We start from the raw sequence: 22,088 nt of genomic DNA on the forward strand, positions 1-22,088 counted from the left end.
CTGGTGCTATAAACTGTTTTTTTTAACTGAGTACAACTGCCAAGATGAGACTGTCCTTTCTCAGGATCCAAGATATATGGATATGTATATAATGGTTGAGCAAGCTGTTTTTATTACCTTTAGTCACATTTAAGTTAATCAATGTCTGGTGCCTGTCTGAATAAATGAATACAGAATGTGTGCTGGTGTCTACACCTTAAGATGGGTTAAAATTTGATACAAAATTGGGTTTAATATGATGAAATGTTGTATTTATCTATCTCTAACCACACAGTGAGCAAATTTAAATCAAAAGGTGTCCTTCCGCAACCTGCAAGGTGGAGTCATATGCTCTTTAAAGTAAAAAAAAAAACCTCCTGCTATAATGTAATTTCAAAAAGAGTCACATATTTTATTTCACACCATGGTTGAAGGATCAAGATGTATCTAACTGTTGTGGCTCATCAAGATAACATGAGCACACAGAGAGGAAAACATCAGCAACTTTGATAGAAACTGCTAATTTGGCTAAATCTGGTCTTATATTTGCTATAGGGGCTGATACATATGTATCACACATGATCAGGTTTCATTGAATTATCTTCCCAGTGCAAAGGAACTATATTCCTTTAATTTTCTTACGATACAAAGAAATGGTAGAAGTGTCCATCTGAAGTTTGAGACCATAATTGAAAGTGGCATTCATGGTAATCTGAAGGCTCTGGAAATTTTTGACTTTGCAAGATGCAAGAAGATATGGACATTATAAACTCTCTATAGCAGCGGTCCCCAACCCCCGGGCTTTGGACCGGTACCGGTCCGTGAGTCGTTTGGTACCGGGCCGCAAGAGTTGAGGCTCAGGTGTGAAATGTATAGTTTTCAGGGTTTTTATCGGTTTTCAGCGTTATTTTGTTATCGTTTTTATCGTTTTTATCGTTTACTCGGTTTTCCTTGGCCTTTTCAGGTGTGTTATGAATAAATTTTCTTTTTTTCGGTACTGGTACTAGTTTTATTTTGTTGTATTTATCTGCGACACCTTAAAGGCCGGTCCATGAAAATATTGTCAGGCATAAACCGGTCCGTGGCGCAAAAAAGGTTGGGGACCGCTGCTCTATAGTATCTGGAATCTCACATTAAGTGTTGCTGGAGAAAACCTCAGCAGCCCTTATTGACCAATAGTCTTGGGATTTCAGTGTTGTCATTGCAGGGCGTCAAATATTGCTCCTGTGTCAGAGGCTGCTGCTCTTGCAGAGATACACACAAGGTAGAATTCATATACTGCAATATTGGATGCACAGAGAGGAGAGTCCAGTTTTAAAGATCTACTGTCTGCATTACTGGCAATGTATGCTTATTGCAATGTTTGCATGCACTATGCTTTGGTATTGATTTGGCATATCATGCACCTCTCTAGGTTTGTAACTCAGTGGCAGCGGCAGAGACATGAGTGCATAAGCTAACTGTTCATTATGGGCATTTTTAACCCAATGCAGAAGCACCAACATTCTCAAATAATTCGGACAGAGATTGTTACAATACTTCTGGAGCAAACTTGGGAAATGCCGACAATTGCTTTTTTTCTGTTGGCTCCAGTTGCTTTCTTTTACCTTCTACCATGACCTAGATGACCGAGAACCTACACAACTCTTTTGATTTCTTCTATTTGTATACCACCACTTGTGATGCATTAATTTTCTCTGTGTTGTTGCAGCTATCACTTAGGAGAATAGTGCTTATGGGCTGTGCTCATGTCACAGTTTGCCTGAGCAGTGATCAGTAGAAGGGAGAGTAACTCGCATGTTGGTAAGCCAGGAAGTCTTTCCTTCACCATCTGCCTAAGTTATGTAATACCAACTATTTAGTTAGGTTTAGGGAAAAGAAACACAACTTTAACCCTGCATATTAAAAAATAAGCTGAACCAGTGGATTTAAATGTCACTCCATGTGACAAGCTGGATATGAGACCTGTCTCACTAGGGGATTTGATGCCCTCAAAACAAACTGAAAGCTGTAGCTCAACTTTCTTGAGGAGCTGTTTGTCAGTCTCTGGAGCTAAACTTTAGGATGCAGGAAACAAGGACTGTTCTGTGCATCTTTCACAGTGGAGTGAAACCCCCCCATTACGGATAGAACATTGTTTATGAATGTCACTTCTCTGTATTATCAGCATGTGAGTATTAAACAGCTGTGCATGTTATCACTTTTTCTCCCTGTTCCTGTCCTTTTTGAAGCACTTTGCAAGAATGCTGTTTGTCAGAGGTTTGACATACAGTTAACTTGAGTTGACTTAATCAGTTTGCCAATGATCTAATACCCCTCCTTGTTGACTCAGTAATGGTAGCTCATGATGGGCATTTAGATAGAGATATGAGTCAATGAAGACAGACGTTTGTTTGGCAAGTAGCGTAGGTTCTCCTCAACCATCGATTAAGCTCACGGATCAATATGTCAGCTTGGTTTTCATCCATGCATCTTTTTCCCTCACCAATCATCAACAGTAGCTTACACTGAGGGGCAATAATCGATTTTAATAGTATTTTTAGCTTAGCTTATTGATTACAGCACATACCTTAGGTCTAAGCAAGCACTAGTTTGTACACACGTCACAGGCTGAAGAAAATCGATACGCGAGTCTGCTGATCTACTCTGTTTTTCAGGTCCCATAATCTGTTTGCTTTAGCTTAACCTTATGTATGGGTTATGAGGTATGTGTCTGGCCGAGGTTACCGAGATCATTGGGTAACTGAAAGGCCAGAGATTATCAAGAGAGACATTAAATCCATGTCATTTTAACCACTTGGGATTGGAATCACTCAGGAGAGAGAGTGTCTTAAAATGTAAAAATGTGCAGCTGAAGTGTAAAGATAGTCCACTGGGAAAACACATGCTTCAAACAGTACAGTGCTTTCAATAAATTATCGTCTGCCTGTGATCCCTAATGTCGGCTTATGTTTGCGCTACATGTTCATAAATGCTTATAGCCAGTGGGGTCTTTTATGCTATACTGTTTTATTAAATATTTGCATACTGGCTACATTTTGTATCATTTTGTATCATTTTTTTCCTTCTCTTTCAGTCTTAGCTAAGCCACCTAGAAGGCTGTATACATGGCTTTGTCCAGCAGCTTGTTTTCTTTTTTCCCTTTTGGATACTTTAATTCAGATTGTTGATTCTTGCAATCTTTCCCTAATGAGCAGACCACAAAAATAGCATTAGACAGCTTAAAAAAAGAAAAGCAAAAGCTGCTCAGAGCAGATAAAGAAGTCAGACACAGGAGAACCATTAAGAATCCGGTCAGTTTTCACAATAAAAGCCCCTGTGCAGATTAAACACCCTATTTCTGAAAAGCTCCCAGTGTAATTTGAATGTGTGTAAAGGACAAAATAATACTGTGTTGGACATATACCTGTGGTAACAGTAAAATAAAGTAAAAATAAATAAACTGCAAAAAAAATATGACACAATGCATGTTAGGTAAATAAAGTAGACTTTTGTAAAATACTATTAATGGCCCGGACCTTTTCATGTCACATTTTCAGGTACTTAAGTTTGCTACCCTGATGTGCGGGGCATCAGAATAAGAGAAGTGACAACAGATAAATTAGAAAGTTTAACTAATTAAATAAATGGAATGAATAAAAATGTCTCAGTCCATAGAATATTTTGCAGTAATGCAGTGGATTGGATGAGAAACTTGTACTATATATGAAATACTATAAATATTGTAATACTGTTTAATATGCCGTTTCCTCTCGTTATTACAGATAATATCTGTAGCACAAAGAAATGATTCTTTAAAGTGGCCAAATCTCTGCTGTATTAATTCCTTTGGCCTTTGCATGAAGTCACACAGGGAACTGAACTTTTCACCCTGTAAGTGTTTGAGTCCTTCTCTCTCCACTGAGCCACACAGAGAATTGAACCCTAACCTCTGATTCTATAAAGAACCTTTCCCTGTCCGTTGAGCACAACTCAAACAAGGAAGCGGTTGTCTGATGAATATTTGCAAGATACAGACATTATAGATCATCCACAATTTCTCCCTGCTCTCCCCTTCTCATTTCCATTCTTTTCTGCACTGCGGAGAGCTGCGTTTGCTGCATAATCGCCCACTGAGTACTCCCGACTTTCTTGTGTTTCTCCTCCCCCAATTCTTAATTTGGCTTCATTCTGTGAGCAGTACTCCACCAATATGCCGTTTAGTCATCATCTAGAGTGGACAGGTTGGACAAACAACTCTGCCGTGTCTGAGTGGTCTGGGTATAATCCTGCTAAAAAAAAAGTAACATCCCCTCTGGCAAAAATGATTGATAGCGCAAAATTAGAGATAAAATGATTGTACTTTTCAAAGGTTAGAAGTAGCTCAAATCCTATGAATGATCACACTCTAAAACAGTAGATTGTCAGTATTTTGCAGATAGTGAACAATGAACTTTAGGTAATGACATCCAGGTAATGACTTTCTTTTAGAGGAGAACTCCTCTTGTGTTCGCTGCCACATGATGGGTGTTTAGTGACAGTCTGTCGCATTCTCTTTTGTAGTTATTACTATTTCAGCCCACCACGGTTCCAGCATTTTACTCTCAACTTGATGAAAAAATGGGATTGATACTTGTTGATTGGTTCTGCATGAAATTCTGGGGCTGCTTTGACTCAAACTTGACAATATTTGCTCTTTCCCATCTCACACACAGACCTCTATCTGTTAGCTTGATTTAATTTTATTGATTTAATATTTAACATTTTACATGGTGCTGATTCCAGCTTTAAGTGACTTACAATAGATGGATGTTAGGTGTATGTTGTCCTAATTAATTAAACATGTAAAATTTCATACAAAAAGGAGTTTTGGGCAAGATGTGATACTTTTTATTTCTCAGAGATGGAACAAAGGGCATGCGAGAACTCTGTTCTTTTGTTTAAAGATCAACTTAAATTGAGGAAAAACTAACAAAAAAAATGTAGTAAAAGTTCACACAACCACATTCAGGCTCTAGTTTGACTTTTCTATGTTAAAATAATTCCACGGTGTCAGATTTATTTAGGTCACAATCTCAAAATGCAATTACTTAATAAAAAGAGATTTTTTGACACAGCAATCTATCAAAAAAAACCAAAATCGTTTTGCTGTCTGTGCTGAAACTGCTGAATTGGAAATTGTCTTAAAATCCTGGCCTTAAAAGATTTTAAGGGGTATAGATACTCTTGATTCATTTGTCAACAACTCTCACAAAAAGAAAACCTATAATAGCAAATATCATCAGTGTCCAAAGCCTGATCTATCTCATTTGTCTGTGCCACAGAGCCCCAGTGTTGTCCAAAAACTGTTAAAAACACATTGCTGAGCCACACTGTTGCAGTGGATGATGTGCTCTGTCACTAACCATTAACACAAACACAATTTCTAGTCAGTCATATGTACACCTTCCCTCTGCTGGAAATGCTCTCTCAAGCAGCGATTAGGAATTATATAGAATTAGGAAATATATAGAAATATATGTATATAACAATATATATATATATATATATATTATAAAATTTTAGAAAACACACATTGTGTGGGTTCATTAGTCAGCACATGTCTCTTAAAAAAGGATGAATATTAGTTTGCAAAATTAGACAACTAACATATTAAAGGTACCCCAGAACAAGAGCTTACAAAAGATGTGTCGATGATAGTGGTGGAGAGCCCTCTTTAACACAGTGGGCCAAAATCTACCACAGGTGTTAGGTTTGGTTGAGGTCTGATGATTGTGAAAGCTTTAGTATATGATTCACATCATTTTCATACTTATTCAGTGAGCCCTTTGTGCCAACAGCTCGGTGTGATTTTCAGTTAGCCTTCCCTCTAAGTAGATCCAAATTAACTTTAAAAAAAGTGCCCCTTACAGCAGAACCAAGTCACCAGTTCCCCTTGCTGTTTTCTTTTAATTTGTCACAGTTTTATTCATTGTTGAGTGTGATTCTGAATGTGCAGGTGCCCTCTTGTGCTGTTTATGTGTGAATGCGTTTGCCGGTGTGTGTACTCGAGCCAGTGGATCTTTCTTCTGACGCCCCACTCTCGCTTTGGAGCAGAGAACTCGCGCTCGCTGGCTGATGGTGCTGGCAGGAGTCCTGGGGACCAACGGGGGGAAACAATCCCAACAAAGTGGCATGAATTAATGTGACTAATTAACACCACGTTAATTATTTGTAAATTGCATGTTTGGGTACACATTACTTGAGAGACATATGCTGCTTTTCGTGTTCGCCCAAACAAGCGCCAGCTAATCTGTATCTCTGGAGTGCCCCGCGACTGAAGACGGGCCAATCAGCACAGTGCAGGAAAAAGAAAACACATGAAGGAGAAGACGAGAGAGAAATAGAGAAGGAGAGGTGAAGAGGAAGGGAAAATAAATAAGATTGGCAAATGTATTTCATCTCATCTGGGCTCCATGAAAGTTTTTCTCGTCTTTTGCGGTTATTTGAAGTTTGTAAAGCTTGTGCTCTGTTGGCGACTGCCTGTTAAAAGATAAATATTAGAGTTTTCAACAGGGGGTTAGAACACGAGGCTAGTAGTGAATGTTGGAGCTCACAGTTTTATCATTCGTGTCCCCGTGGGCTTTCCCCTTCATCCTCTGACTAACATATTTTAATTGTTTTTCTTTTCTTAATGTTTTTTTTATTTATGAATTTCTCCTCTACAGGTTGTGTTTCAGCAAAGCTCGTGCAGATTCTTCAGCTGTGACCTTTTGTGTTTATTACGTGAAACAAACAAACATTTATGGGGTCCAGTTTCTCAAAGATTTTTTTCTTATATATATTTAATTCAAATTTGAATGTTGTTTCTTTTGTAACTTTACATAATGTAAGAGTGTTGGATAAAGAAATTGCCTTGATCTGTGGCGATGCTATACCTATGCTATATAATAGTTCTCTTTTTTAATTTTTTATTAAAAAGTTAAAAATGTCAATCAAAATATCTCAAAGCTCACGGTGGTGTCTTTAAAGTAACAGTCTATGAAAATCCAAGAAAATTCTGGCAGTTTATAGTTTGTTGGATATTTATTGAATATTTATTTGATATGCAGTAAAATACTAAAAAAAAAGGAACCTGCTTATTTGACCAGTCTCCTCTTCAAGGTCATCTCGTTGTGAATTGCTGCACCAGTCTCTCTGCTATGCCTAGATTGGTCATTGGTTGTCCTGTTTTGTCCTAACCTAGAATTCAGTCCCCCTGGAGTATGAATTTTCACTGTTCACATAGTAGGGCTGGGCCATATCATACAGTTCACGGTAATACCGTTATAATGTTGGGCAACGATAAGAAAATGAAATATCACGATAGGATATGCATAAAACGCGCATGCGCAGAGCCTTTGTTTTCATACGCACATGGCGGAAAAAGCATGGCGGCGACGGAAAATGAGAAGGGTGAAAGAAACGGATGAACTAGAATTGGTTTGTAAAAATGCTGCAACTTCAGTGGTGTGGAACTGATTTAGCTTTCGTCCGTCAGATACACAACAAAGCACTATTTTTGGTAGAGCGTGCTAGTGGGCCGTTGTTATTACAGTGTTTTTTTGGAAAATACAGCACACTTAAAAATCAATCCTTTGATTTTTCTGAAAATCGACAGTGGCCCCTTATAATCCCGTGTACCTTATGTATGAATCCTGGTTGTGTTTACTGACCTCGAAACGATTTTATGTCGTACACGGCGCTCGAAAATCTGTCAAATGTTTTAGTACGACTTTGTTAAGCTACGAACCCGCACCACTTGATGGATTGTCGGAGCATTACGGCTATCGTAGGCAGGAGCCTCGCGGAGTGATACGTACTGTGCTTCAACATAATATTACCGTATTGTGTGTATAACCTCGTTTTAAGTTTTGTGGATATTATACATGGTTATGCTGAAGATATGTCGGCCAATTTCCACTGGAAATGCCTTTTGGTTAAACTGTCAGCGAGGAATTTGAATTTGCACTGTTAAATTTATATATAACTTTAATGCACATAAAAAACAGCTGCTTGTTTAAGTGAAAATACATTGATGTTTGTTTTGTTTTTTTTGCACTAATAAAGTTGTGGAGTTGTAAAGTATTTTCTCTAGTGTCAATTATATCGTCAGTTATATCGTTATCGCAAATTTTCAAATGTATATCGCAGAGGTGTGGACTCGAGTCACATGACTTGGACTCGAGTCAGACTCGAGTCATTAATTTTATGACTTTAGACTTGACTTGAAAAAATGTTCTAAGACTTGTGACTTGACTTGGACTTTTACACCAATGACTTGGGACTTGAATTGGACTTGAACCGGTTTACTTGAAAAGACTTGATATTTCACCCCAAATATAAAATTTAACATGCATATTATATAGAGATTGAAAATGTGACGTCATTCACGGGTAGAACCGCAAAGGATTCTGGGAACTCGTGGCAAGCGGTACTAGCGCACGCAGGCTTTCAATTAAAATCAGTCACACAGCGATAAAAAGAAACACAAAAATGTCAAGAAGCTGTTGTATTATTAACTGCAATAGCCGGTCGCATGACAGCCACGGGAAGCCGACGGGTAAAGAGATCGGTTGTTATCGGATTACGTCGTGGAAGAGAAATTGTTCGAGCCATGTTTCCGAAGTAACAAAGAGGCGACTGGATTGCAGCCATTCAAAGATCAAATATAACGTCCCAGAACCCTCCAGCTCACAGGTTAGTCTGCTCCAAGCATTTACACAAAGGTCAGTCTGCTGTTGTAGTTAATGCGTCATTTTTCATAACATAATTGGTGATATAGGTTACAAGCAAGTCTGGCGCTGAACAGAAATTGTCGCGCTATGCTCCTTTATTTATTGTGCATAAATAGTAAATTATCCTGACACAATATTGCGTTTCGCTTCTGTTATTATGGTACACTGACAAAAACATATACTTTTATTCACAGGATAAAACAGGTTTTTTGTATCACTAATTGCCCAGTACGATTACAGCATACAGTATTATTGTCACTGCTACATTTCTGTGATGCTACCAGAAATTATTTCCACTACTAATTAATTACCGTTGAGCTCAAAGGTTATATTAATAAACGGTTAACGAATGTGTATTTATGAAGACGATTTGTGAGACTGGTAAACTTATGATACGTACGATGGTCTTTACTTTCTACACGGTGCATTTCAAGGTCCTGTACCCATCCGTCGGTAAACTGTACCTGGGCTTGTTGCAGTGACCGGAAGTTACTAAACTTCATGAGTGTATGCACTCACTCCAAGAACCGTGTAATTATAAATATGCATATAAATATGCTAAGATGAGATAGCTGACTTCATCTAACTAGCAAATGTTGTCCAGGCTACGTTGGTGATGCAGTTTTTTTTAATGTGTATGATATTTTTGTCATGCGATTTTAAAGCTGGTCCTACAACCGCATCCAAGAATAACATGCAGCGTATCTCAGAACTGTCGGTGAAAATTATTCTTGGAGCTAAGTTTAATTGAGCTGCATTTTAAAGAGGTGCAATTTCACAATTTGTGTATATTTTCTAAGTTCACTATTTTGTATGTGTTGAGAAAAACACAGATTTTAAAATTACATGGTCTAATATTTACATTTAGCATAACTGCAACATTATTTTTTCGTTTGTTTTTTTTAAAGACTCGAAAGGACTTGAAATTCAAAGTTTCAGACTTGTGACTTGACTCGGACTTTTACACCAGTGACTTGAGACTCGACTCTGACTTGCCTGACATTACTTGAGACTTGACTTGAGACTTGAGGATAAAGACTTGAGACTTACTTGAGACTTGCAAAACAATGACTTGGTCCCACCTCTGGTATATCGTGATAAATATTTTTGGTCATATCGCCCTGCTCTATCACATAGTTTGCTAGAACTCGTCTTACACCTAAATTTCGGGCTTCACCACTGCAGTCGTAGCCATTGAAGAGGACATTGAAGTTTGATCCGTCTGATGCAGAATTCAGTGTTTGCACATTTGAGGTTTAGAGTGAAATCACAAATCTGCATATACAAGTAGTCAGAAGGGAACTTCCAGGGACCTATCCAAATGTAGCAGGACTACACAGGAACAGTGGTGGAGAGCAGCTAGATGTTTGATTACTTAATGAAAAAAAAGTGAGTAAAAAGGCGTAAATGAACATTATATCTGATTTCATGCTTGTTACCAAACTTGTGTTTGAAATGGAGAACAACACAAGTACATAAAAACATAGTAGATTAAAGGAAACTCTGTGAACTACAAAAAGGACCTGACATGTCCTTTTACGATGTCCTTGAAAGCACCCTCAAGCTCAACAATTAGGCCTGTTGACGTACAGCAGCTCGGCTAAAGTGTTTGCCTACAATGTAAATATTGAGTAAGGGAGGCTAGAAAATATTTGAGCCTCAGTCTAGAACCTGTCTGAGGAGAAACACAAGACTGTTGTGCTTGAAATGATCCAAGACTTGCTAGCATGACTACCATTACATGCTTATCTATCACTCTGTCACTCCAGGCTATGCACGCTGGTTTTTATTAGGACAGTTTTGGTTGAGAAGACGCAACCAAAACTCCTGCATGGTTTGGTGGGGTGTGCAAGAAGCAGATCTGCGTATCACCTGAGCACCCCCCCCCCCCCCAACTCCCCCAGCCCTCTGTCTATTTCTCTGTCTCACCCTGTCTTGCTGCCTATCCTTCCTATTACCCCTCAGTGGGTCTTCTTTTCCTCATTGACAAGCACTTATTTTTTCATCTTCCCTCCTAGTTTCTTCTCCCTCTCGCTCTCTGTCTCTCTCTGTCTCTCTCTCTCTTTCATCCCTTGCTCATTTTCTGTCCCAATCCTTCTACCCAACGCACCCCTCCCACCCCCACCCTACACACCCCCTCTACCCTTCTCCCCCTCGTCTCCTCAGAGCTCCTCCGCATTAGCAGTCAGCTCCACTCCTAGACGTACTTTGTTTTTCAACCGTGGTAGAGACCGAGTGAGGGAGCGAGCGAGATACAGGGAGAGAGAGAGAAGTGAGAGAGGGTGCAGTGCGAGTGATAGAAAGAGAGAGAGCGAGAGAGCATCATTTACACAGTCATCCACGCCGAGCGGACCCAGCAGCTCGCTCTCCCTCCCTCCTCTTCCCTCAGCCACTGCTCACGATGCCAAACATTTTATGTGTTATTTAGTCATGCCTGACTTTATCGAATTTGAAAAACATGCCAGTCACGGGTACACCCTCCCCCTGTCTCCTCCCCCCTTCTGCACCCCCCCACCCACACACACACACCCAACCGCCGACATCATCCCCATCGCCCTCTCTTTCTCCGTCTCTCGTTTTAGACTCCACCATCCAGGTCTGACCTCAAGAGCCTCTTGAGCCACTGTCTTTAGGGACATTTCACTTCTAAATGAAGTTTTATTCCCAGGCTTCACCTCCCCTCCTCCTACCCCACACCCCCACCTCCTCCTGACCACCCACCCGCCCTGGGGGAAGGAGAGAAAGAGCATAATTCTAGCCAACAGAGTGTTGACTCTAAGATGGATTATTTCTGCTTGAAATCAGAGGCCATGTGCTGCTGGATAATGTGGCTGTCCCGATTTTTTTTTTCCTCCAGTGTTCTAATGATGGAGATTTGACGGGCAGGAAAATGCGGAGGAACAGAGAGACTTGTTCCACTAGGCAAGGAACGAGAGGCTGAAGAAAATCCCAACATGCCTGCTTTTTATAATCCCAAAGTCAGGATTTATGTGTGTTTTGGATTTTTTTGTTATTTAACAGTCCTGCATAGCTTAGCTGGTAGAGCAGGTCACTAACACTTCCCAGGATTAGAGAGCTGAAACCAATGATGCTAGAAAGAAAACAAAATAAAAGAGTATGGATTTATGCATTAAGGTCTGATTTAGTTATTTTTTAATCTAACATATCTCATCAGAAGAACCCATGCACCCTTAAATGCAGGTGCTTATTTGCACAGATTTACATCTAGAAGTTATATATGACATGCCCATCTCAAAACTACAACTTAGGAGTGCCAGAAGTTGGATGTTTCAGTCATTTATCCATTACTGTAAGCTAGAAAGAGTGGACTTCTCCGTGCTTTTGGAAAATACATTAACAGTTGGTACTTTATTAGGACTTGTTACAGTAATCTCACTTAAGCTCAGCTTCGCTGCATCCTCTGCATCCTCTTGAACGCAAATACAATATGTGGGTGTATTTTTCCACAACCAAATCATGCTCATTTTTTCAAATTAGCCTCCCTTCACTGCAATCTTTCCATGTACCCCCTGGTAACTCCAAAAGTGGTCCCCTGGGTACAAGTACTCCTGGTTGGGAATCACTAATTTAGGCAGCATTCGGGCCAACATACAGCCCTACTTTAAACAACATAGCCTCATCTTTCATTTCAATGAGGCCATTCCAATGACGCAGCGGGATGCAAGTACAGAAGGCTCCAGCAAAATAACAATAGTCGTCCAGTGAAGCCGTGGAAGTGGAAGTTGTTTCAAATTCAGCTGAATAAAGTGCAGCACCATTTAGCAAGATGTTGCTAATGTTAGATTACTTGCAGATTGTAAGTAATATTTCTACTGTTAATCTGGTGATTATTGCCACAAAAACCACAGTGGAAATAATATCCTCTGACAAATTCTCAAGTTAGAAACCAGTAATGTATTTTTCACAATTTCTTTTGTTGGTGTTTTTTTCTATATTTGAACATTTAGCAAGAACAACATCTGCAGCTGCTTTTAGTAAATGCTATCTTATTTGTTGAAAGTCTGATGGAAGTTAACGTGGCTGATATTAAAACATTTAAAAGCATATTTAAAGTATGTCATGCAAACTGGATCTCTGGGATATTGTTTTATTGTCTTACTAGCATGTGTAATTTTTTCTATCAGGGCTGTTTTCAGAAGCCCACTAAAACTACTTTGTCTTCCATATATGCCATAGCTGTCTTTGTCCATGAGGGGAAACTGTATTGTACTCTAAACAGTATAACTATTTAGCCTTTACCTGATGGGCTACGGTACAAGTACAAGTGGCACATGAAGAAAAATTCACAAAAATATTAAGGAAAAGAAAATCCAAAAGGGACATGAATATTTGGACAAAGCACCTCAAGTGCAGTTGTTAGTTCAGGACTGGTTGCTGGTTCAGATTCCCTGTGCATTTGAGTGGATGAGAATCACTTTCCCCTCCAGTAACTACTGGCTGTGCCCTTGAGCAAGTCAAGTTGCTCAAGTGGAACTGCATGGCGATGTTTGGATTAAGCCAGTGGTTGCAGAGCTGCTCTCAGGTGTGTATGTGTACATACGTTTGAAGGAGGGCAGTGCTGAAACTAAGTAGCAGTGTTCAACAGAAAATCTATAACTAGAAAAATAAGAGAAAGAAAAGCAGGCTCTTTAAGAGGGAATGTGTTGCCAAGATGTGGTTTTGAAGATGGTGTGAGTCGTTCAGCAGATTGCGTCTACACAGCTGCTCAAGAAGTAACTGAAACTGCAATATTGAGCTCTGCAGTTACAAGACGAGGCTGTAATTTTTATCCCAAGTGAAAGTAAAGGCTGTTAGATGCAGCTGTTCTTTGCTGGTGGTATACAGAATATCTGATCTGCATATCAAGTTGTCCACTAAAGACAGTCTTGCTTTATTTTTTTTAAGTAAATTCCATTTATTAATATCTCTTTTTTTACTGAGATTATTTCTTCCAAGTGCTAAAATAAAGCTGTTTTTCCACATCCTGCAAAGTATCCATCCTAAGAAATTGTGACTGTAATTGTGCTTTTCTTAGAAGTAAAAGACTAGTTTATTAAAGATTACTGGATCAACAAAAATTTTAATTAATCTTTTTTAGTTTTGATTTAGAATTCCCACATTATTAAGTTGCTCTACTTTGTCAAATTGTAAATATTAACTACTTTGATTTTGTGTGATGTTAAAATTGATGCCTTTGAGTTTGCCATTTTTGAAATGGAGATTTTGAATTGGTGAAATTGTGAAGATTGTTTTGAATGTTGAGTCAAGGCTTTCTCATAATTATTAAACACTGATACGAGAAGGAGAACCCTTTTTTTTTAAAACCCTGACTTATTGCAGTGCATTTTGATGGAAACAGACCTGTTGCAGGATTTTAGGTTCTTAGTGGAGTGGGATTTTTCCTGATGTTGCAGAGGTAGAAGTTCTGAGACAAAAGAAAGTCTAAGCTGCAGAAGTTTTGGTGTGAATGTGTTTCTGATAAGAATGGTTTGTTTTGCCAAAGATGCTCCTGTGAAATTAAAGTTTATTACATTCAAATAAACTAAGATTATGCAATTAACAAATTATAGGTAATATTTCCACAATCAAGAGTTAAAACATAGAAGTAATTGCTTTTCATTGCATGATTCCAAACTATAAAATTCATCTAAGTATTGAAGAATCTGTATCTTGCATGTTTTCACAGTGCATGTGTAATGCAATGGGAAATGTAAGCCTCATGCACTGTATTATCCAGTCTTCTCCTTGAAGCCAGCTAACACAGAGGAGATAGAAACCAGACAAAGCCTGAGGGCTATAAAACACTGAAGACACTTTCTCCCTCCGTGACTCCTCCTCCAGTTTTCATCATGCAGCCTGTTCATTGTCTCTTTAGGCTTCTGTGGAAAGTTTGCACCGCAGAAGTTGTCCATCTTAATAATTCAGTTTAATACCAAACTAAGTCATGGAAGCTTATTATTCTGAAAAGTCTGTGAAACTCTTGAGCAGTATCACTCATATGAGGAATATTCAAAATTCAGTGTATTATATAAAGTGCTGTACTCGGAAGAGGTGAACTGAAAATGTATGGTGTTGTCTGCTGTTTGAAGATAGTCTTCAGTGTTCGGATTGCTGGAAGTATTGAACTGACCACAATGCACTGGAAGATTTATTTGACACTTGCTTAAAGGAAAGATCAGAGTCGATCAATCAATCAGACTCCATCGAGGAGTGAAGGATTCTGATATTGTTTCGAAAGAGAATAGAAGTCTGTCCAGTCCAGAAGCAGTGAATCGTTACATCTCAGGACAATCAATAATTTGTGTTAAACTATATACTATATGTCCTATCTCGATTCCTAGCTGATGTTCAATCGCATATATTTAAGAGTGCATACACTACAGAACTGCTAAAATATTGAAAATCATTTGTGTAGGATTATTGTTCAAGTGCCGTTCAGCTACAGCGAGACTGCATATAAACGAATGCATGCTCTGTTTGGATGCATTTTTAGTGCATGTTTAATGAACCTATTTCCTTTTTGTGTCAAAAGACAGAAAGTATAATTTTGGAAAAAAAATTTATGAACTAGATAAGACAAATAACACCAAACCATCAACCAATAAGAATTTTAAATATATAATATAAGTAAATGCTTTCTTCTTATCAAAGACAAAAGTAATCCGAGAAGGTTTGGAATAGTTCTGCTTTTACAGAGCTGGTCACAATTCCTGATAATCAATTAATCGTGTTGACCAGCAGCACCTGTCTGCTACTAATTCCTACGGAAGCTGTAAGGTTGTCCGTAGTTTTGCACAGAACTTTGTGATAAAAAGAAAATTTCTTTATCACATTTCAGCCCAGTAACAAGTAATGTAACCAGTGTCTTCTATCTGTACCTTATATTTATCTTTAAATAAGTACAAACATATATCTTTAGTAGCTTGGTCCCACAAAAATACACTCATATTGTTAATAAGTAAAGTTATGACTGTGTAGCCACTAGGGGTGCAACGATACACAAAATTCACGGTTCGGTTCGGTTCGATACTTTGGTGTCACGGTTCGATATTTTTTCGATACAAAAAAATGTTCATGCATTTTTAATTTGTCATTTATTAAAATTATAAATATATATTTTAACTCAAAAGTACAGTTTTTAAATTTAACCCTAACCCTTGTGCGTGTTTTTTATTTTGACAGCGAATGCGCACCTGCGGACCACTTATGTGCAGCCCTGGTTATTTAGCTTGTCATATTGCAGCCACAGAAATTCTTTTGTCCATGAAACCATAAAGCTGCACTTTCTTTTTGCCTTATAGTCTGATTTGTCATAACTTCTCCGTTTTGTGGTAAGCTTTTCTTTGGCTGTCACTTCTTCACCCTGACCTGTCTTATTTGGCTCAGCAGAACTGAAATGCTTTTACACGCGCACTCACATAAGCTCAGCGATTCTCTGCGCGATCAACCTCTCACATGTTTAAGCTTGCTGCGGGAGATTTCACTTGTCATGTTTGCATAGTAAGCTAACGATTAATAAGACGATGTCAGAGGAATTGGTGCACAAATTATCATCACTCACAGATCAGTGCTGTCGCTCTCTATACACAGTTCACACGATTGCAAAGTGAAAGCAAAAAAACAAGCGCAAATTCAAACGCGATTTCAATATGTCACATATTGACAGTGGCTCACCGATGCCAATGACATAATGAGCCAGCTACATTTCTGAAAGAATGCAAAAGCATTGACATATATTTTTCCTACAATAGCCCGACGGGCAGGGAAGAGATAGATTTTGGTAGCCCGACTGAAAAAATCGCTAGCTCCGGGACGTCGGGCTAGCGATATTGCAAGCCCTGTATCTGATTGAGGAATCACTCATCTTTGGAAAAGAGAGTTTATTACAGAGAAATGGCTCTTTCCAAAATAAAAGCTATACTATCCGCTTCTTCTGGGCTATATTCTCAGCAGCATAAGGAGAATCATGTGCTAACAGCTGTCTAAATGACTCGGCTAAAGTTAGTAGCATGCTTGCTTTTTTTTGTCTGCTTCCACTTGTCTTTGCACTAGGATGATGTCGGCGTAAATGTGCAGTCATATTCGTTGTGTTCCCGCTAGTGCTTTCAGGTTAATCTCGTTGAAATGACCTTAACGCCACAACACGGCAAATCTCCGTTAACGAGCTACCGCCGATCGCCCCGTGCATGGGGCTAGACGGCCAACACGTTAACGAGCTAACTGTGCTAGCACACTAGTTCACACCAATGTAATTGAGCATTGCATGGCACATCCAACATACTGTTTTACTTTAGTCCATGACTCGCTTACCTTCAGGGTCATACGTCACATGAAAACCAAAATAATTCCAAACGCCAGAACTGAATGAGGGTGGGGGAGGTGCCCTGCGCTCTTCCTTCTGACTATGCTGTCTGTGTTGAGCGCTCAGTGGATCTGCGCTCGACAGTGCAGCCTAGGCGGAGTAGTCGAACACAGATTCACTGAGCGCTCAACACAGACAGCATCGTCAGAAGGAAAATTGATAAAAGAAATTACAAATGTTGTATTGTTCGATACATATGCGTACCGAACCGAAAGCACTGTATCGAACGGTTCAATATCGATACGAATATCGTTGCACCCCTAGTAGCCACATCAGACACCACCTCCATTGTCAAGTTTGCTGACGACACTGCTGTTGTGGGCCTGATCTCCGACAACATCGAGACGGCCTACCTGGAGGAGATTAGGAACCTGGAGAACTGGTGCCAGGAGAATAACCTCCTCCTAAACATCAGCAAGACTAAGGAGCTGATCGTGGACTTCACTACAAAGCAGGCGAGGAATTACAAACCCCTCATCATCAGTGGCACGCCAGTGGAGAGAGTGGACAGTTTCCGATACCTGGGTGTCCACATCACTCAGGACCTGTCATGGTCCTGTCACATCAACACCCTGGTTAAGAAAGCCCGTCAGCGTCTCTTCTTCCTCAGAAGACTTAGAGACTTCCATCTGCCACTGAAGGTGCTCAAGAACTTCTACTCCTGCACCATCGAGAGCGTCCTGATGGCAAACATCTGCACCTGGTTTGGGAACAGCACCAAGCAGGACAGACGAGATCTGCAAAGGGTGGTGCGCTCAGCCGAACGCATCATTCAATCAGAGCTCCCTGACCTGCTGTCCATCTACACCAAGTCCAAAGCTAGGAAGATTATGATGGATCTCTCCCATCCCAACAATGGACTCTTCTCACTGTTGAGGTCTGGGAAGCGCTTCCGCTCCCTTAAGGCCAAAACAGAGAGAATGAGGAGGAGCTTCTTCCCCCAGGCTATTCGGGGCCTGAACCAGGTGTAGGACTGGACTCTCCCAAACACGTCACTATAAGACTGAACTCTCACACACGTCACCACACATTTCCTATAATCCATAATTCCTATAATTTATAATCCTTATCTTTATAATTTCTTCTGCTATTTGCACATTCTTTACTGTAAATTCTTAAGTTAATTTGTAAATTTTTGTAGTAAACTGTAAATTGTAAATATTGTAAAACTTTTCTTCTGTCATTTAATGGTCGGGCATTGTACAGCTACAAGCATTTCACCCCCATGCCATACTGTGTATGGTTGTGTGTGTGTGACAAATAAAATTTGAATTTGAATTTGAATTTGAAGTTATCTCACAGTCTGATCACACCTTCTTTGCTGGTGTATGAGTATTTATAGCATTCAGAGCGGTGATATCAGATAGTATCAAATTAAAACAAAGCAACAAAGCAAAGGTTTTGGGTGATTGCTTGGGTTTACGCATGTGATATCCAAGAGGTTTGCATTCTTTTGTGAAATTATAAAATGGTTTTGAAGGAATCCATGCTCATAGTCATCAAATTAAAAGAACAGTTGTCAGTTTTCCCACTTTCTCTCTGAAAATGAGTTAAGAAAATTGATACCGCTGTACATGTGTTCAGCCAGGAGTTGATTAGATTACCTTATTGTGAGGTTTGAAGAAAAGCAAATCATCCAAGCTGGCTCTGTTCAAAGTTCGAACATAGTGCCTGGTGGATTGACCCGAATGCCGAGTGGTTGGGGTTCATACAGCAACCCTCCATATGCTCTGAGCACTGGATCCAGTTTGACTGTCAGTCTGGCACCATGTGCTGCATGTTCTTTTCCTGCACTCTCTCCTACATTTTTTGTCTCCATCCCCAGTTTTCCTGCCAAAGTAAAAGCAAAGATGTCCCCAAAACCAATGCTTAATGCCCATCTAAAGTTTATTAATTGATAGACTGTATCTGATTTGTTTAATCTGTATGCAAACACAAGTGTGTAGATAAAACGTTAACCTAATTTGTGGTTTAAGAGCTTTTGAACTTTGCACACAGCCAGGATTCTTGCTTCCTGCTGGTTCAAGTATTTATGCTAAGTTAAGCTAATTGTCTCACCACTCCAGCTCAGTAACTGACAGATTTAAGAGTAGCATCAATCTTCTCATCTACCTCATGGCAAGAAACAAACAAGCTAATTATCCCTTTTTAGAAAAGGGAGTGGTTCTGGTAGTATCTATACAGAAGCTGTTGTATAATGCATATACATTGAAACTAGCAGCAGAAAAGTCATATAATGTATAGCCTGTACATTATATGCTGCATACAGTATAAGAGTAGGAGTCTATAAATTATGCAGTTGCAAGTATAGACAGAGTGATGGTAGCAATAGCATTATAGTCTACAGTAATAGCCGTATATTTTTCCCTATCTCCACCACTCGGCATTTCATATTTGGGCTCTGACTGTATTTTTCAGCTCTGTCCTCTCTTTTGTTTCCTCGCAGCAATCGGCCGGACGTTGATCCCCCGTTATTTCAGCACAGTCTTTGAGGGAGGGGTCACTGAGCTCCACTACATCCTTAAACACTCCAAGGAGTCGTTCCACAACTCCTGCATTACCCTGGACTGTGATCAGTGCACCATGGTCACCCAGCACGGGAAACCAATGTTTACAAAGGTAACACCTGACCCCTGAGCTTCTCCCAACATGAATAATTGATCACAGGCTATGATAATGGCCCAGGCGAGCCACTTAACTGGTTAAAGATCAAATTCATTTACACCCTTTGAGTCTTTTTTTCCCCCTTTATCCACTTTCATGTTGTACATGGGTTTTGAAGTCACATCTGGGGGCTTTACTGTTTATGCTGTGGAATTAATTATATGATGAATTTATGGGTTATCCACTTAGTTTGCATAGATTTCAAGTGTTCATCTCTGATATCTGTGGGAAAAATATTAAAGATTGTGTGACATTTTAGTTACAGTAACTTGAAATTGAAGTAACTTAATATGCTTGTCCTTATTTTCTGTCATATGGCAACTGGCAGAATGGTTGATGCCCAAATTCAACATGATAAAAGTGTCAAGTCATGAAGTAATTATATTTGCAGGTACCATCAATTCTGTGAGGTAGAAACTGCTCTAAACACTCCAATACTCTAAAGATATCAACAGTTTTTTTTTCTACTCTTGTTTTCATACATTGACTAGAAAAGTGGATATCCTAATGTGGTCATCTCAGGCAGACATATCTGCTGTTCATATGTTTTGCTTATGAGGTGCAACTGAGGAAATTTGGTCTAAAAGAAAGGTGCCCTTAAAAGGAGACGAATTAAAACAGCTTTTTTTAGATGGTGGGTGAGCAGAGCCGCACCAAGGGCCAGTCTGAGTGAGTCAGCAAATTATTTTCACTATCAGTCAGTCGATTCGTAGCTTTTTTTCTTTTTCTTTAATTTTTTAGAGGAATCCTGCAGTTGTGTCCTGTTTTAGTGGATATGTGCTTAGATGTGAATATTAAATCTTACACATTCATTACTCAAAAGTGCAGCTTTAATAATATGACATATTTTATACCTGTCTAAACATGCACCTTACATGAATTTTCTTAGGCCAGATATCTCCAAGCTACTGTAAATATCAAATATGCTCATATTTACTCTTTTCACTTCTAGACCTCAAAATCTACTGGTATTGCTCATATTAATGCTGGATTCCTAATCCTCCAGATGCTCCGAAGATATTGCTAGGGGGACATGAATAAGACTTTTGAAGAGTAAAGTTTAGTTCGCAGTAACAGGAAACACAAATTGCACAGGTGAAATAATCCCAACCTGACACCAAGGTCTTCTGAAAGCACTAAAGATGAGCTCAGCTGCTTTTGTCTTGTGGGAGAGAAATCCCTTGTGAGCTGGAGTGAATATCTGCTTCACCACAGTCTGATCTAGATGGCTCGCTGACTCTTAGTGTTCTTCTGCTGACTGTCTAAATGAATCTGAGGCCAGATAGCTTGTCAGCGCAGAGCAGCCGAGCTAAAGGGATTCCATGTTCCCTGTACCATGAACCCTGAGCTGAAGCACCAGACCGGATTGTTCTGACATTAAACAGCTATACGCCCTCTTGTTTTCAGGACTTGACAGCATACACTCACTCGTGGGTGTGTGTGTCAGTGTGTGTATTGTGCAGAGCGCAAAATTAAGCTTTGTGATCTGCCAGAGGCTGTTAGGCTAAAGGGTGAATTAAGCAAATTATTTTCTAAAAAGAAATAAACATAATCTGCCAATGGGCATAGATTTCTTTTAGCTTTAAGAACAAGTAGACTTCACAATTTCACAGACTTTATTGGCTTTGGGTAATCTTTTTCCTAATAATAAGGCATTGATTTATCTTTTGATGTTTTGCATTTAGCTGTTAAGTTGAATTGAGAAAACCCTTCAAATAGTTTGACATGGATTTTCTTTAATGCTAAGTGACATACAATAGTATTATGTCATTTCAATTTCAAGTAGTTTCAACTTTTGCATAAATGTATAACCTATAGAAACTGCTTTGATAGTATCCTGTCAGTTTGATTGAGCAAGATAATTTGCCAGGGCTCTCTGAAAGTTGACTGAGAGTCAGGAATAAACTAATATGATCACATTTATGATTCTACATTATGATATTGTTTACACAAAAACATTTAATAATATTGAATGCTCTGTTAGAAAATTTTTTTTTAAGTTGATTGAACTGCTTTTAGTTTTACTAACATCCACTTCCACCTTCCCTTTCTCACTTGTAAAGAGAAATTACTGAACATTAGCAAATATACAGATTTTCATATCACTGAACTACTGGGGTTCTTCACTAACAAACAGGTGGTTAGCTAGCAGCCCCAAATCACATGGGATTGGATAAATAATGTATTTTTCAAATAAGCCATCAGACATATCTTGGTCTATATTCAGATTGCTGACAGTTGTGGCCTAAAAGCTGGTTTTTTGGCTCATTTTGACTCAGATCTGTTTTTCCTGACAGTGCAAATAACACAATGACAGTGATATTTTGATTTGGCCCACTTTCATATGC

At 39.2% G+C, this 22,088-nt stretch overlaps 1 protein-coding gene across 5 annotated transcripts in view; it reads left to right on the plus strand.

Annotated features, from left to right (window-relative positions):
• Positions 1-22,088, plus strand: part of ldb2a (LIM domain binding 2a) — a 110,927-nt gene that overhangs the window by 48,640 nt on the left and 40,199 nt on the right. For all 5 annotated transcript variants that reach the window (XM_026183021.1, XM_026183039.1, XM_026183031.1 and 2 more), the window contains exon 3: positions 19,523-19,695. In XM_026183021.1, the coding sequence (XP_026038806.1) occupies positions 19,523-19,695 (173 nt within the window). The remainder of the gene's footprint in view (positions 1-19,522; positions 19,696-22,088) is intronic.

The sequence above is a fragment of the Astatotilapia calliptera genome, chromosome 2 (genome assembly GCF_900246225.1).
Source record: "Astatotilapia calliptera chromosome 2, fAstCal1.2, whole genome shotgun sequence".
NCBI lineage: Eukaryota > Metazoa > Chordata > Actinopteri > Cichliformes > Cichlidae > Astatotilapia > Astatotilapia calliptera.